The sequence below is a fragment of the Musca domestica genome, unplaced genomic scaffold (genome assembly GCF_030504385.1).
Source record: "Musca domestica strain aabys unplaced genomic scaffold, Musca_domestica.polishedcontigs.V.1.1 11, whole genome shotgun sequence".
NCBI lineage: Eukaryota > Metazoa > Arthropoda > Insecta > Diptera > Muscidae > Musca > Musca domestica.
Window position 1 is genome coordinate 8,587,872 of NW_026712133.1, and position 18,387 is coordinate 8,606,258.

The window sequence follows — 18,387 nt, forward strand, 5'->3', positions numbered from 1 at the left end:
TCTTCCCAAAAATTTTTAAAATTTCATTAAAGTTTTTTAGTTTTAATTTTTAAATGTCATAATTTATTTTTTCGATAAATGCTCTCATTTTTTAGGGATGGGACATACATTTTCGTTGTTCTGAGAGTGATTTGATTTGAACTATGTACAAATATGAGTGTTCGCTCAGGAAATTTTGTGTGAAGAATTAAGTAGTTTTTTCATAGTTAAGGGCATGGTAGAAGAATATAGGTAGACGCGTCGACACAGCTGCTGGGACAATGAACTGTCAAACCAATTTTAGAATTGAAAATGTTGAATGAAAAATTATTTAAATTTGTAAAAACTGTTGAAAAACGCGAATTATGATAGCCTCCGAATGACGTAGTATAAGAAAACATATAAAAATCTACTTATATTTGAAAAAACATTTAAATTTTTTTGACATATCAATGCTCCCAAGCGTTGATGCATCTACCTGTATTCTTCTGCCATGGTTAAGGGTCAAACAACGAATAGAGAGCGAATCAAGTGCAGTGGAAACGCCACATAAGTAAGTAATTCTTTATTTGAGTCTTCTTCTTTCTTTGATAGGTTTACAATACGAATGGTTAACAGTATACCCTTAGAACTATTGTTGTCTTGTTCTAACTTAATCGTGACATATATGATTATGCTACATTGCTTGAATGAAAAGGCAGAATGTTTAAAGTGAAAACAGATTGAAATTATGAGAGAGGCTTGCTCACGGCCTCAAATGTTACGAACAGAGCGAGAATGTCTGTAAATAAATAAAGGTATAAAAGCAAACATAAGAACTAAATAACAAACAAAGTTCTGTTAAGTAATTGACTAACAGGGATCATAGTAGTCTATGGAGATTATTTAAATGACTATTACTAAAATGTAATTTGTATAAATTGTATCACAGATTTGAAATGCGATTCTAAGTAAATCGAACGCTCAGGTACAGTTTAGAGCTTAATAACCTAATTATTGGTGAGTATAATTTGTAAAAGAATTATACCAATGTATATAAATTAATTCAATGTTAATTTATTTATTTTTTTAAAAATTTGTGATTGCTGCTTACTGCAAGCAATCACGTCTTTATTGGTTAAGGTTCCGGACTACAAAGTGAATAATGAAATAAAACTACCCTAACTTATACTTTGGATTCATGCACCCAGATGATACTGGACACCTGCTCGTGTTGGCGATGGAATGTTGCTGTCTGCCTGTTGGATGTTGTTGTCAGTGTTTCGGTGGGAACTGCAGTGTCAGCAAAATGACACGCTTATACTTTGGTTGATGAATTCTTTGGGTTGCTAATGTTGAATTTGAATATGTCTGGTGTTAACTCCTCCCCTCTTAAATACAATCGTCCCGATTGTTCAAAATGAATGAATATTGTAAATGCTGGATGTTTTAGTTTCTTTCGAAGTTGTAGGTAAATTTACTTCCGCAATCTCTATTTCATCTCCTGGGGCATCTTCGATTTTCAGATTATTATTTTCGGAGTTTTTTGCATATTTTCTTCTCAGTGATATTATTGTTATAGTTGTAAGGATTATTGCAGAAACACAACCGATGCCGACTGCTAAGGTACCTTTGGTTTCCATAGATCGTATTCGTTCGATGTTCTTTACGTTCAACTGTTTAAGCAGCTCCAATGATATTACTTCTTCTAATTTGTCTTTTGGACCTTTTGGTTGCAAAAAGGCGGGAAGAGGTTTATTGGCACTTATTCCTCTTGAACTGTAACTGTGGCCATCGATTCTTATAGTGACGTTGAAATGTTTGATGAGATAAGTCCCGTTTAAAAAAATCTGCTCGTTGTCTACACTGATAGCGCCTTGATATTGGTTCAGCAAGAGCAAGTCCGATCCGATCTCTTCAATTGTTGGTATGTGTTCGTTGTTTATTTGGGTGCATTTCCCTACTCTACTTTTGAACAAATTAGTTATACAATTATCATTTCTTAATGAAATAAGCTTATCTCTATTACAAATTGTTATGTCGTAATTACTTTTACATTCTGTTTTTATTCCAAATAATTCTTTATTACATTCCAAAATTTTTTCGTATTCAATTTTATCAATTACATCTCCAGTTTTTATAGGTTTTATGAAATATACTTTACAAACTTCTTCTTGAGTTACAGGGATACTAAGGATGTACAAAATTTCTCGTTTATTTGTAACAATTTTTACGGATCCAAAAGTTAATAGTTCATCTATCGAATAAGTAGGAATATTATATTTTTCAAAAACAGTGTTTATTTGATCGATTTCGATTTTAGAAAGCAGAAATGAATTGACGATATTAGCTTTAGCCCACTGTATTGCAAACTCTACGTTTTGTAACTCTTTTTCAATAAAATTAAGTTTTCTTTCGATTTTGAATACTACTTCATCGTTCCACCCTTCCCTTTTTATTATTTCATTCGTCTTATTAGTTATTTCGGTTATTCTTTCCGAAATTAATTGGTTTATTATCAGCTGTCTATTGTTATTTTCCAAAATATTGCCAATTTTCTGTTCTAGGATCTGAAAATCATGACTATCTGGACTGCCTGCAATCCACTTCCAAGCACTTCCTATGAAGTCTATCGATCTTTTCTCTCTGTGCGGCATCAGACGGTCTAATAGTCCATTGATGTCAATTAATTGTTGCTTCATAAATGGACGGAGAGGATGGTCTAGGTTCACGAATTTGTCTAGAATGTGTTCGGTTTCACGAGTGAGGTTTTCATACTGTTCAAGATCTATTGAATGAATTACTTTAAATGTCCCGTTCTGTTTCCTTGCTATTCCATTATGAATTGAAATGAGTCTCGCGTTCGAGTAGTCGAGGATGCTGAAGTCAGCCAGGGTGTTTCCAGGAAACAATCTGTAAAATTTAGGATTTTATTAATTTCTAATATGGCTTTTGTGAATCACCCTTCCGCTTTCGGTCAAAACGGTGGTATTCCGGTTTTCCTTAACTATTTCCTCTTTGTAACGGTCGCTTAGTTTCGTTCCTAACCTTTTGTTGTTGCTTACATAAATTAATTGTCCGGGAATATAATCCTTAACTGGTCGTTTCTTTTTGTTATGATACGTCAAGTCGTTGGCCTGTTTCTGTCTGAGTTTGTCAACAATATTCCGTCTGGTAGTCTCTATGTCTTGTGGAGAAAAGTCAATTGTGCGTCCAAAATACAAATCAACAGGTCTTCTATTCACCGTGGAGTGAATCGAGTGATTGTATTCATTAACAGCCCTCTCCAGTAATTCCTCAAAATTCCTGGATGTTCCATCACTTTTCAAACATCTCATTATCTCAGCGAGGGTAGAATGAAAGCGTTCTATCTGTCCGTTAGCCTCGCTCCTGTAGGATGGGGTCGTAAAAATATTTATTCCTAATTCGTCCTTCATCATGAATAATATCGAACTGGAATTTAAAGACGGTTCGTTGTCCATTACCACATTCTTCGGAACTCCGTAAGAGAATAATAATTCCCTCAGTGGTCTTCTAATAGCCTCAGTAGATCTTCCGTCTAGTATTTTCACTTTAACGTACTTTGAGAATTTGTCAATGGAGGTCAGAACTAATTTCCTATCTGTAGAGAATATATCAATGTGAATAGTATGACCTGGGTAATTTGGAATAGGCGTCTCACAAAGGTAAGGTTCATTGGGATGTCTCTCGTATTTGCTTTTCTTACACGTCGTGCACAGTTTTATAATTCGCTTTATTTTTCCCGACATCCCCGGAAAATAATAATTTTCCAAAATCTGTGTTTTGTTCTCTCTGTCGTTCCTATGGGCTCTATTGTGGGTATCAATAATTATTCTTTCCTGGTCATTTTCTGATAATATATCTTCTACTACCTTCTGAGTAAACCTGCATTTGTACTGGCTAAAATGGAGTGGATAAATGTTCTGAATTTTTCCCATTATTTGTTCGGGTGCCTTGATTCCGTTAATTACAGACGGGTTCAAATACCTCTTCAAGATTGTTTGAAGTTTTCGTTCGTCATAATGTGGTTCAGTAATTGTGTGTCGGTGGATGCTTGGGAAAACAACATTGAACTGGTACGTTGATGTGTCATCCACACTTATGAGAACCTGGTTCTTGAAAACATTAATGGGTGACTCAACACTGGGTATAAGGGTCTCTGGTGAGCTCTCCGCACTATGCTGTGTGGGAGTCAGTGAATTAATCGGAGTAATAGCATTATTGTCCTTCTGTACCGTTCTAGACAGAGCATCTGCTACGACATTCTGTCTTCCGGGTTTGTACCGCAATTCGTAATTATATTCCTCCAGAGTACATTTCCAGCGTTTCATCTTCGCATTGCTATTTTTGTTACTAATGGCGTAAGTGAGGGGTTGGTGGTCGGTATAAATTATAACTTTCTTCGATCCGTATAGATAATTCCTCAAGGTAGTGAGGGCCCATATGATGGCCAACATTTCCCTCTCATTTGTGGCGTAATGCTCCTCTGTTTCATCCAGAGTTCTTGAAATGAATGCAATTGGTCTTCCCTTTTGACTCAACACTGCTCCAAGAGCGACACTGGAGGCATCCGTCGTTAGGTCAAAATCTTCTCTGAAATCTGGATACGCAAGTATCACATCGTTTGAAACCAATGCATTTCTTAGCTCGTTGAAAGCTTCTACGGCGGAAACATCTAATGTCACCGGAATTTGACTGGAAGCTGTCTTTGGAATTCTGCCTTCCTCCCCTCTGAGGAGCGATGTCAGCGGCTTTGCTACATCGGCATATCCCCTTACGAACCTTCGATAGTAGCCCGAGAGGCCAAGGAAAGAACGAAGTTCCTTAAGTGTCTTAGGAATCGGGAAATTAAGAATGGCTTCCACTTTCTTTGGGTTGGTTTTTATACCATCCCTCGACACAATAAATCCCAAAAATTCCACTTCTTGTTTAAAGAATGAACACTTGTCCAACTGGATCTTCATATTAGCGGACTCTAGTGTTTGGAAAACTTTCTTTATGTTCTCGGCGTGTGACTTCTCGTCCTTGCCAAAGATGATAATATCATCGATGTAAACAAAACAGATTTTTCCAATCAATTCTCTGAGTATATCGTCCAGCGTTCGCTGAAATATTGCTGGCGCGTTCCTCAGGCCAAATGGCAGTCTCGTGAACTCGTACTTGCCATTGTTGATTGAGAATGCGGTTTTCTGTCTATCCTCCTCCCGTAGGGGTATTTGATGGAAACCGCTTTTAAGATCAATGACCGTAAAATATTGATTCCCCCCTAGGTTAGATAGGACTTCCGTCACCTCGGGAATCGGATATTTATCCGGTATGGTGACGGCGTTGAGCTTTCTAAAGTCAACGACCAAACGATATTTTTTCCGACCAGAACTGTCCTCCTTTTTGGGCACTACCCAAATAGGGGAGTTGTACGGGGATCTGGATGGTCTTATGATGCCATCCCGAAGGAGACGACGAATCTCTTCCTCCACGACATCTTTTAATGCCATTGGGTAAGGATAACTTCGCGTATAGATTGGAGATTCGTTTTCAGTTCGGATTTCTCCAACCACAACAGAGGTGTATGTTAATCTCTCATCCGGATCTGAGAACAGGTTCCGGTGCTGCCTTGCAATATTATTGAGAGAACTCCTCTGACTTAATGATAGATGATCAGCCTCCAGCTCCAGACTATTAACATTCTGGGATATTCTCTGTCTAATGGCAATTTTCTTGCCACCTCTTACTTGGAAATAATCTTCGGAAGTATGAATTACTGCCGATAATTCCTTCAAGCTGTCATTCCCCAAAATCCCGTCGAAAGATACCAAACCAGGTAGAAGGAAGAATTTTAGTGGGACGTCATTGACGCCGAACATGTTAAGAAGAGTGTGGTGTGAAACTTCCACATCGCCGCCTACAGATTTTACGCTAAACCTATTGTCATTCAACTTGGGTCTCAGGACCAAAGTTGGTCTTATATAATTTTTACTGCTTCCTGTATCCAATAAAAAGTCTAATGTCTTCCCGTCCCTCGTTTTGACTTGAAAGTATGGCAACGAGGAACAGTTTAATCTAAAAAATTCATATCTATGAAGTTGGCTGGAATGTCATCGGGGTTACGTTCCTGGTAATCGTCCGGTATTATATCCTGTTGTCCGTAATTCCCTGTGTCATTTTCGTCTACTGGCTGATAGTCACTGTTGTCTCGGTAATCGTCGATATTTGGGGATTGGTTCTCAATATCTGGGTATTGATTATCCACGTTTATATGAAAATTACGCTGAATCTTATTCATAGGAGTCTGTACCGAAAACTGGGCAGGTCTTTTAAAATTCTGGTTCTGTTGGGGTCTTACTTGTATTGACCTGTCAATATCCATGGGTTCTGGCTTACTCTGGTTATTGTAAAATTGTGAGGGAAATTGCCTAAATTGGTTCTGAGGAAAATTCTGGGTTCCCGTATAAGGACGAGTGATTTGGTGTCCTCCCATCTGATTTCGTTGAAAGAATTGCTAAGGACGATGAGCAAATGGTTGTCCCCCAAACTGAGGACGCTGATTCTGCATATTCAAATTGTTCGGAAATGGAAAAGCTGGGGATACTCTAGGCCTATGAGTCGGAATATTTGCCAATTCTGGGTAAAATTTCGAACCAGTTGACATCCTCAATGGTTCCTGTCTATGGCCTCCCTTCTGGGCATAATCTCTCCGAAATGCCATATTGTCTAGCTTCAAACAAAGATGTAGAGCCTCTGGTAGAGATGTAGGACCCTTGACACTGAGCAGCCTAGGAAGGTCGCCGTTCAGGCCTCTTATGAAGGTATCAAGTGCCTTCTCTCGATATGTATTCGTCATGGCTCTGAGACTACCGTCGTCCAATTCCAGGCAGGAAACCTTATCCAAAATTAGAGATAGTGTTTGATAGACGTCCTGATAGAACTCTGTGACACCTCTGTGCCCCTGACACAAAACATTCATTTGGTACTCTAGTGTACCTATATCTCGTTTATCCGCGTAGTGCACCATCAGACATTTGCGTATTTTGGCCCAATCCAATGGAGTCCTATAGGATTCTAAAGCTGTATCGGCCTCACCTATAATTTTCGTACGAATTGTATGCAAAATTGCGTAGTATTTCCCGGTACCACGAAGTGATGAGTATAAATCAATCACCCTTTCGACTGATTTCCTCCAAGAGCTGAATTCTCCGGGTTTTCCCGAAAATTCCCTCAAGGATTTCACTATATCTGGAACTTTGTCCAGTTCCTCCAGTCTCGAGGAGACTGTTCCTACCGGTATGTCACTACCATCGTCAAACGTTTCGTCTCGTCCGGCCAAAAGGTTTGTAATCATTCGTGTGATTTAATTTCTTTGTCTGTCCGTGAGTGCTGAACTACCTGATGTAAGGGTGTTTGCCCTTGTTTGAGTCTCCATGTTATTTGAAGATGGATTTATCGTAATTCTATTTAATTTTGCGGCAATATCATCCACTGATTCTAACATTTTTTCTCTTTATCAAAAGGAAAGGTGGAGCTATCAAAGTTACGTTATTTATCAGTATTGGGAACAAAAAAAATTTCATAGGTAACAAATAACTATAACTATAAAATGTTAGGAACTAAATTTGTTCTTAATTTGAATTCTTAAAGTTATTCTTACAATAGCAGCATTATTAGAGTCTGGAGTAGCATCCTTCTAGTACAGATGAGATGAGATGAGATGAGATGATCGTTTTTCTTAGTCCTTTCAAAGTTTTCAAAGTTTTGTTGTGTCCGATTTTTTTCACTTTTATTTATAAATTGTTAAAATATTTAATATTGTTCAAACAATTTTTTTATTTTAATTTTTATTTCTGTCTTAACTTTATTTTTATTTATATTCATTCAAACTTATTTAAATTGCTTTATTTTTTATCTCTCTTTTTTTTTATAATTTCTCACAATTGTTTCTCTTTTATTTCTCACTTCATTTAATTTACTTTGCATTTAAGTTTTCACAAGTTTTTTTTTTTTAAGTTTTCATTTTGTAATTATCATTTTAATTTCCTTTATTTTGATACTTTTTTTTATTTTTTTTTTTTTAAATTCTCACTTTTTATTTAATTTAATTTACTTTGTTTTTTAATTTTTCAGGAGTTTTTTTTTATTTTCTTTAATAGTTTTTCATTTTTCACAATTCTTGTATCAATGTTTTTATTTTACTTTCACTTTTTTAAAATTTCCTTTATTTTGATACTTTTTTTTTTATTTTTTTATTTTTTTTTTTTTTTTAATTCTCACTTTTTATTTAATTTAATTTACTTTGTTTTTTAATTTTTCAGGAGTTTTTTTTATTTTCTTTAATAGTTTTTCATTTTTCACAATTCTTGTATCAATGTTTTTATTTTACTTTCACTTTTTTAAAATTTTTATTTGTAAACTACCGTAATCTAGTGATCCGCGTCGCGGGCTTTAGGGGCTGTAACATAACGTTACGTCCTTTTCACAATTAAGTTACTGGGGCACCACCTGAAGGCTTGACTTTTGTCGGAAATCCTTTCTTCGGGTTTCGAGTACCTGTTTAAAAACAGGTCCCTGCTCTCGGGCGCCAATTAATTCAATGTTAATTTATTTATTTTTTTAAAAATTTGTGATTGCTGCTTACTGCAAGCAATCACGTCTTTATTGGTTAAGGTTCCGGACTACAAAGTGAATAATGAAATAAAACTACCCTAACTTATACTTTGGATTCATGCACCCAGATGATACTGGACACCTGCTCGTGTTGGCGATGGAATGTTGCTGTCTGCCTGTTGGATGTTGTTGTCAGTGTTTCGGTGGGAACTGCAGTGTCAGCAAAATGACACGCTTATACTTTGGTTGATGAATTCTTTGGGTTGCTAATGTTGAATTTGAATATGTCTGGTGTTAACTTATATATATATAGAACAGTGTTTGGCTTGCTTGTTTGGGATACCATAGTATTTTGTTGTTGCAAAATCGTCAGGCAAAATCCCATTATTGTTGTTTTTATAAAAACAACGTTTGTTTATGAGTGGAGAACGATGGTAATGTTTACCAGGGGGTAAGGCAGGGAATACCTAGGTTTCGGAAAGAGCCACCAATCCTCATCAGTTCCCTTGTTTCTTGTCTGGGATATTCTCCCCAGAAGTTATTTTAAAAAATAACTTCTATGACAAAAAACATTTTTTACCCAAGTGACGAGATCGTAAGCTCAATAGAAGAGGAACAAAAGAATTACATAAAACTAAAATTCTTTTGGAAAATCTTCTAAATCTTACAACCGCACTTATAAACATTTTCATCTTTCTCCACTTGTTATGATTTCGTTCAGCCTGAACGAAGTAACATAACCATGTAAGTTTGTTTTGTCTGTTACAACAAAAACCCCTTCGTTCTCCACTCATAAACAAACGTTGTTTTTATAAAAACAACAATAATGGGATTTTGCCTGACGATTTTGCAACAACAAAATACTATGGTATCCCAAACAAGCAAGCCAAACACTGTTCTATTAATAGACACAGGCACGGTCGACGAAGGGGTTTTTGTTGTAACAGACAAAACAAACTTACATGGTTATGTTACTTCGTTCAGGCTGAACGAAATCATAACAAGTGGAGAAAGATGAAAATGTTTATAAGTGCGGTTGTAAGATTTAGAAGATTTTCCAAAAGAATTTTAGTTTTATGTAATTCTTTTGTTCCTCTTCTATTGAGCTTACGATCTCGTCACTTGGGTAAAAAATGTTTTTTGTCATAGAAGTTATTTTTTAAAATAACTTCTGGGGAGAATATCCCAGACAAGAAACAAGGGAACTGATGAGGATTGGTGGCTCTTTCCGAAACCTAGGTATTCCCTGCCTTACCCCCTGGTAAACATTACCATCGTTCTCCACTCATAAACAAACGTTGTTTTTATAAAAACAACAATAATGGGATTTTGCCTGACGATTTTGCAACAACAAAATTATATATATATATATATATATATATAATATATATATATATATATATATATATATATATATATATATATATATATATATATATATATATGTATATATATGTATATATATTTATATATATATATATATATATATATATATATATATATATATATATATATATTAGTAAGTTTTCATGGGTTTCGAGTTTTTCACGAATTTCTTCTGGTGGTTTTGGATATACTTACAAAAAGGCACAACCCTGGACGTGTTGTATATGTAAGTATTAGGAGATGAGTTCTAGCGTTTTGTAAGGCGTTCTTGGGCGAAATGTTGTGAGCGTAAATTAAGCAGTCGTCGGCATATAAAATCGCTTGAGAGCCTTGGCCGATATGGGGGAAGTCATACAGGAAAATATTGAAAAGGTAAGGGGCTAAAATACTTCCTTGCGGCACCCCACTGTTTACTAAACCCGTGGCTGACGACGTGTTTTTGATATTAATTAAAAACTTTCGTGCAGTGAAAAAACTTGCCATCAACTTGACCAGGTATGGGTCTATACCAATTTCGATTAACTTGTAAAGTACTCCTGTGTGACATACCGAGTCAAATGCTTTTTGTATGTCTAAGGAAATCGCTACAGTAGACACTTGGTTCCTTAGGTTTGATGTTATATCACTGTGGAGCTTCAGAAGCGCGTGTTGTGTGGAATGGCCAGACTTGAACCCAAATTGGTATGCTGAGATTGGACTAACTGGTAATTCGTTTTCCATTTTTTCTTTTAGGACCGACTCAAATAACTTCCCGATGTTGGACAATAGTGATATTGGACGAAAATTGCTCAAAGTGTTGTCATTAATTATTTTCTTCTTTATGGGAATATTTTCGCCAATTTCCAGAGTGATGGGAAATATCCATTGTTAATGCAGTTGTTGAAGAGACATGTAAGCAGATTTATAACATTATCTGGGAACTTTTTAATGAGAAAATTGGAAATCTCATCAGGGCCTCTTGATTTTTTACAATTGATTTTAGTAATTGCGATTTTTATCTTTTCAGGATTGGTAAAGTGAAAAGAGTCTGGATTGTTTAATTAATTGAAGTTATCATCAAATGAGTAGATGAGCGGTGGAACGGCGTTGATGCATGCTGTGACTCTAGAGCTAAGATCATCTACAGGATTTGTGGGCACATTTTCTTGAAAAATTTCAGAATAAAATTGTTTAAAATTATTAGCAATTTCGGAAATTTCCGTAATGGTTTCATTTCCTATTTGAAGTTTTTCGCAAAATGATGATTTATTTTTGCCGGTAAGTTGAGCTACTTTTTTAAATGCTGGTGGCCCGGGTTTGATAGTTTTCAATCTATTACTGAACGCCTGCGCAGATTCAGTATTGATTAGATTTTGAATGATAATTTTAAGAAGTTGGATTTGCTTAGAAAGCATAGTGTATTTAGGGCTTTTCCTATTTCCAGTACGGTGGTAAATCTTCTTTAGTTCCTTCTGCCATCTATGTTTAACTTTGAGAAAATTCTGAACTTTATCGGAGAAAGGCGGTTTATGGATATTTAGGGCAATTTTTTGTGAGTGGTTGTTGTGAATTCGAAGAAGTTCGCAGTTAAAGTCTTCGATAACATCGTCGATTTGTCCATTTGATAGGTTCCTATTAATTGGCGGCATAATTTGCGTTGACTTTAAATTTAGCTCTTGTCGAAAATTGTTCCAATTTGTGTTTTTATATGAGGTGAAAAACTTTGGCTGTCTCAAAATTAGATATGTGCAATAAAATGATAATGCCAGTTTAATGGGAAAGTGATCGGAGAAAGTTGGCAGCGTTTGTATATTGCAGTTTTGAATCCCGGGTTCGACAAAATTAGAGGAAATTAGAAAGTGATCCAAGAATGAGGAACCATTTGGGAACGATGGAGTGGAACCACAAAGACGTGTAACCTCTAGTGAGTTATCAGCCAACCATGCGCGCACCTTTTTGCCATTAGAATTTTCATGTAGATCACCCCATGAGTTACTTTTTGAGTTGAGGTCACCTCCAAGAATAAATCCATCAAAGTTTTTGCAAAGTTGTAGCAATTTGTTTAAATCTGATCTAAGAGAGTTTACTGGCATACTGCAAGGAATGTAGACAGAGCCAATGAGGTATTTAAAGGTGTTGTTATTTCTCAATATTTCTATTTGAATGAACGACGTACCAATACCGACGTCGTTAAAAGGGATTATGGAAAATTTTATGTTTTTTTCGCAATTACTGCAATTCCAACAGAAGAGTTGTCATATATAAAGTTATAGCCATTAATCCGCATTTTCTTGTTGTTCCGCAGATGGCATTCTTGAATAAAAGCAAAATCTATGTTCTCACGATGGAGCATATTTTCTAATTCAAGTTGTCTACTAGAATCAACTAGTGAGCGTACATTGAGTGTGAGAAATAAAAAGGATCTATGGTCCATAGATAGATTTTACTTTTGTGAGAAGCCTTAGGAATTCTTGCTTTGCTTCTGCCTTTGACTTTTTTTGGAAGGTGTTTAGAAATATTTCAATTTCTTGTTCTAGAGAAAGCACTTCGGGCTCTAGAAATAAATTGGCAAGTTCAAGGAATTGTTGTATTAGAGGTGGCTTTTGAGAAGTTTCTGATCCCTTTACAGGTGTTTTAAAATGACTGGCAAACGTCTTACCCGGAGATAATATAGACATGTTCAGTGCTCTACTCACGTTATTTTGAGCGATCGATTTAATTTCCATTGCGTTGGCGACTTTTTCCGTCTGGCTGCGACATAGGCTTTATAAGACGGACAACCTCTCCAATTAGCCGGGTGGCCTAATTTACCGCAATTGACGCAGTAAGGTTCTGATGAGTCTGTAGCAGTTCGCTGGCACTCACCGGGAAGATGTTTTTGGTCACATTTAACACATCTATATGGACAATTGCAGTTGCGGGAGATGTGCCCGTGGCCTTGACATCTGCGGCACTGAGGATCGCGATCTCTTTTCTTCGGTTTTTCCCATTTGATAATTTGTATTTGTATTTAGTTATTTTATGTGTGTAATCTCACTAGCTTTTTTCCCTGGCAATAAGGATACCAAAAATAAGCCAGTGTCAATGTTTTTCTTTATAGACATTGAGGTTTTGAATTTTGAAACATTTGCCACTGTGTCAGGAACTAGACTGTCCAACTCTTCTTTGATTTCCTGTATGTCTGAAAATGCGTGGAGATCCCGGATCAGAATTGAATCTTGTTTCAGCTCTATTGGCGTGAATGTATAGGAGTCTATGTTTTTTTGCCCTCAGTATAGCCATCATAGAAGCATGAACTTTTGGATCCGACAGAAATATTTTGCTCTTTGTCTTGTTTATGTTTTTAATTTTAAAAGAGGATTGAGGAATTGATGCTTTAAGCGACTCAATCAACGTCATCATATTTACATTGAAGACAAAAATTGGCGGGCACCAAGACATTTTTGATTTGTGTCTCCCATCTCTGGTTATGCGGGGTTTTGCGTTGTCATTGTTTTCGGCAGGAGCTGCCGAAATTTCGAAATTAATTAGGATCATCAGGATTATGACTCAATAATCGTTCTCTTAGGTCGGCAATATTTATGTTCACTGGTGACTGCACATTTCAAGACGTTGTCTTTTTCTTTCATTTTGATCGCAGTCTTTAGGTTGTTTGTTTGTTGTTGGTAATGGCGGGAATGAATTTGAAGTTAATGCAATAACTTCGGGTACGTCGTATTCCATATCAGGAAGAGTGTCAGGCATCTCCATTGCAAATTAATGCAAATCTGATGCCTGCAGACGGTTAAAAAATACAAAAATAATTTTTTTTAATTACAGCTTTAATCAGCACGTCTAATTTTTAGGGTAAAAAATCGTCAAAATGCCGATAAATCGGCAAAAATGGCAGCCCTGCTGGGGACATTTTCTCAGTAACTCATCTCTCAAAATGTCTCTCTCATTGCGCTCTCACATAATGAACTTTTGGATAAACGAACAGATTCCAGTAAAAACGTGAGTAAACTTGTAAACGAACACTCCTATTGATTTTTGTTTGACATTAAATTTGGCAAGCAGCTAATCTTGAAGGTCCCCCTTATAATTGAGCTATGTTTCAATGTGAGTGACATTAAGAATGAAGAAGAAGACCGCAGAATTTATGATTTTTTTTTTCAAGAAGTTCAATTGCATAAAAACGTCGTAGATTGCAATATAACAGGATTACGAAAATCAGCTATAGAAAATGGATATGGTAGTTCAGGATCCCAAAAACATACCGTGTAAAATAATCCAGTTCAACAAATGAAATCATAGAATACAACCTAATGTTATTTTTTTAGTGGAATTGGCAGGAGCCGGGCAGCCGGAAAAATGTGTCAAGTGTGAAGCAGATCTCCAAAAGTGGTTGCGTTCCGAGGCGTACTATGATTTGATTGGCTTCATCAATGGAATAAGTACGGCCATCCAGGGAAAAAAAATCTCAGATGATTTATACATTTCACCGCAAATGGAAAAGTTATTGGGGATATTTGAGAAACTTAACAGTATGGTTGATGAGACTCCACCTACTGATCAACCGCAACGTTTTGGAAATAAAGCTTTCCGCACATGGTCACGTAAAATGAATCATGTAAGCACCATGATATAGGTTTGCTTTCATCCAGAGTATTCTAAATTTTTTCGTAGGAAATATTTCTCATACTTCAAAGCTGTATACCGAGCGAAAAGTGCACTCTTGTAACAGAATTGGGGTTTTATCTTTCGGAATCGTTCGGAAATTCAGTCCGCATCGACTATGGCACAGGCCATGAACTCTCATTTATTTTCTTTATGTGTTCCTTGTTCAAAGGTGGTATATTAGAGGAAAAAGACAATGTTTCCTGTGCTCTGCGTCTATTCAACACGTATTTGATATTTGTGCGACGTCTTCAAAAAACCTATAGAATGGAGCCTGCTGGTAGTCAGGGTGTGTGGTCATTAGATGACTATCAATTTGTACCATTTATTTGGGGCAGTGCCCAACTTGCATGTAAGGCAATTGCGTTTATTTTGCTATACTATTTTTGGCATAAGTTGAGTTTAGGGGCTATGCTTGGATTGACCTGAAATTTTTACCGCAGGTAGGTATTTGTAACCTGATTACGGCAATATAATTTTTTTGTGGGGGAAATACCCGGTTACCCGGTTATTCGACCCAAAAGTTCGGATACAACATCCGGTTTATATCCGGTTCTACGTAACCGATATCAATAATATGGGTATCATTTGAAAGCTTATGAAAATACCTATCCAACAAGTGGTCATATATGGGGTAACTGGAACCGGTTTCGGAGAAATTTAGGAAAATGTGCATTTTTGTATGAGTAATTTTTGAAAAACCCATAAAAACTCGAAAATGGACCCATTATAGGGTCTTAAAATCTATACACTATATTATAGCTAACACTATTGCCTTTCCAAAATGGTGTCATATGTGTTGATATCTTTTGTAGTTCCGAAGATATTGACTTTTAAATTCGTTACTTATGAAAGCAGTTTGAGTGAAGCCAAGTTTTGTGTCGGGTTTAACGTTCTTGTTAATCTGCTTTGTTTTTAATTTGGTGTTGTTAGAATATTATGGATCGCGTAGTCGGTGTTGGACATATCCCAGAGGAGAAAATCTTAAGCCGCGGCCGAAGGCCGGCTACTTACAAAAATTACAATTTTTAGAAAAACTATGGATCGCGTAGCCGGTGTTGGACATACCCCAGAGGAGAAAATCTTAAGCCCCGGCCGAAGGCCGGCTACTTTCGAAAACTACAGTTTTTAGGAAACTATTGATCGCGTAGCCGGTGTTGGACATACCCTAGAGGAGAAAATCTTAAGCCCCGGCCGAAGGCCGGCTACTTTCGAAAACTACAATTTTTAGAAAACTATTGATCGCGTAGCCGGTGTTGGACATACCCCAGAGGAGAAAATCTTAAGCCCCGGCCGAAGGCCGGCTACTTACAAAAATTACAATTTTTAGAAAAACTATGGATCGCGTAGCCGGTGTTGGACATACCCCAGAGGAGAAAATCTTAAGCCCCGGCCGAAGGCCGGCTACTTACAAAAATTACAATTTTTAGAAAAACTATGGATCGCGTAGCCGGTGTTGGACATACCCTAGAGGAGAAAATCTTAAGCCACGGCCAAAGGCCGGTTGCTTAAAAAAGCTATAAAGGTCAAAGTCAAATGCATCTAGACTGGAGAAAAATATAATTTAATGAATTCTATCTCTTATATCTTCGGAACCACAAAAGATATCAACACATATGACACCATTTTGGAAAGGCAATAGTGTTAGCTATAATATAGTGTATAGATTTTAAGACCCTATAATGGGTCCATTTTCGAGTTTTTATGGGTTTTTCAAAAAGTACTCATACAAAAATGCAAATTTTTCTAAATTTCTCCGAAACCGGTTCCAGCAACCCCGTCATATGACCACTTGTTGGATAGGTATTTTCATAAGCTTTCAAATGATACCCATTTTATTGATATCGGTTACGTAGAACCGGATACAAACCGGATGTTATATTCGAACTTTTGGGTCGAATAACCGGGTAACCGGGTATTTCCCCCACAAAAAAATTACATTGCCGTAATCAGGTTACAAATACCTACCTGCGGTAAAAATTTCAAAATGATCCGAGCATAGCCCCTAAACTCAACTTGCTCCCTATTTTTTTATTATTTGGTTATGTATTTGTAGGTAAGAGCCCAATAACCCCAGAAAAGTTTTTGGACGATGAAGTTATAAATGCAATGAAAAATGATTACATGTTCATTGCCTGCATAGATTTTATAAAACAGGTAAACAAGATATTATAAACACACAAGGGCCTAATAACTATGACATTGTATCATAACATTGACCGTTATTGTAACGCAGGTGAAAACGGGTCATTTCGCAGAACACTCATATCAGCTGTGGAGCATATCCGCAGTTCCTTCTTGGGCCAAAATAAACTCTGGACTTGTTAAAATGTATCAGAAAGAAGTGAGTATAAAACAAATAAATCGTAATATATGTCTCAATAGGCAATTTTCAACAACCTTATATATTATGCAAAAATATACTGCTACGAAAAAATTGTATATTGACATAAAGTTTAAAATAGGAACCGTATCTAGATCGGTCACATGGATAAGGTACCAACGAATTATAATATATATACATATAAATATATTTTCAGATTTTGTCGAAATTCCCTATAATGCAGCACGTTCTATTTGGAAACTTAATGACGTTTAACCCTGTCAAACCTGGAACTACAATATCAAGTGCACGATTGGGATTTATACAACCTGCACCCCCACCCAACAAGATGGTCGCAACGAATAGCCTTGTTTCAGAAAATGCAGTAGTCGAAGACAAAAAGGTTGAATGAATTTCATTACTATGTTATGTATAAAATTGGACAAGGCCCAAGTTAAAATTCTTCAACACAATGATTCGATGGTTACTTTAAAACTTGTAATACGAATTACAGATTTGAAAACTTTGGTACTAATATTAGCTGTATGTATTCACAATATCTTAATATATACATCAATACAATTTTATTTCTTATCCTTTTACGCTATTATATAACTAACAGTCATGTTGCAGAATCGAATCGGAATGGTTTGCATTCCGTAATTCAAAATCGTTTTTTTTTTGTTTCACTTCTTCGGATTCTGTACGAATTGGTGAACTACGAAAATCTCATTATTCAGTGTGAATATTGCAATATTAGAGGAATGAAAGATCGAATGTATTATCAAATCTAAACAAACCGCATTATTAAAAAAACACTGTATAAATAGTATTTGTGCAAATATTCTGTTTAAGATATTTTTTGGGAAAAGAAAGCTTTTTTAATTTTTACGCAATGCAGGGAGTTTTTTCAGTAATTGAGGCGCAAAATAATGAAGTAATGGATTTTAGAGATGTTTCGGGCTCCTTACCCTACCCCAGTGCATTTTAATAACGAGTTAGTTTTAACTTATGTATACATTCCTGTGCTTGCCCCTTAATAAATAAAACGTTAATTAACATTTCAAAACTCATTTACAAAATATCTCCTTTTTATCTTTGCTTCAACTTATCATTCGTAAGGCCAGAGTGTTTAGTTTTCACAAATGAATTATTTGAATTGGAATAAAAAGTTGGTTTCAAGAAAAAATGGTGCGGCAACATCAGCAATTAAAATTTGTTATTTTTAATAAACATATTAAAAAGGTAAATTTAATTATGTATTTATTATTAAAACATTTTTATCACTTGAAAGTGTTTTAAAGTTACAAATCCCTACGAAAATACAAAATCCAAAGTGTTTTCAAATTGAAAGAATGCTTTGTTTTCTGAAGAAGCTAAATAGGGAATTAAAATCACTTTCTTTTGGAATTCGTTCCTGTGACATGCCTGGCAAATCTGTAAAAAACAGGAACCACTCGAAAGAT

At 36.0% G+C, this 18,387-nt stretch overlaps 1 protein-coding gene across 1 annotated transcript; it reads left to right on the forward strand.

Annotated features, from left to right (window-relative positions):
• The first annotated feature begins 14,033 nt into the window (after positions 1-14,033).
• Positions 14,034-17,508, forward strand: LOC131806546 (serine/threonine-protein phosphatase 2A activator-like). Its single transcript, XM_059130737.1, has 6 exons — positions 14,034-14,201; positions 14,262-14,551; positions 14,608-14,950; positions 16,655-16,755; positions 16,835-16,942; positions 17,139-17,508. The coding sequence occupies exons 1-6, from the start codon at positions 14,165-14,167 to the stop codon at positions 17,331-17,333; spliced, it is 1,074 nt and encodes a 357-aa protein (XP_058986720.1). The 5' UTR covers positions 14,034-14,164; the 3' UTR covers positions 17,334-17,508.
• The last annotated feature ends 879 nt before the right edge of the window (positions 17,509-18,387 follow it).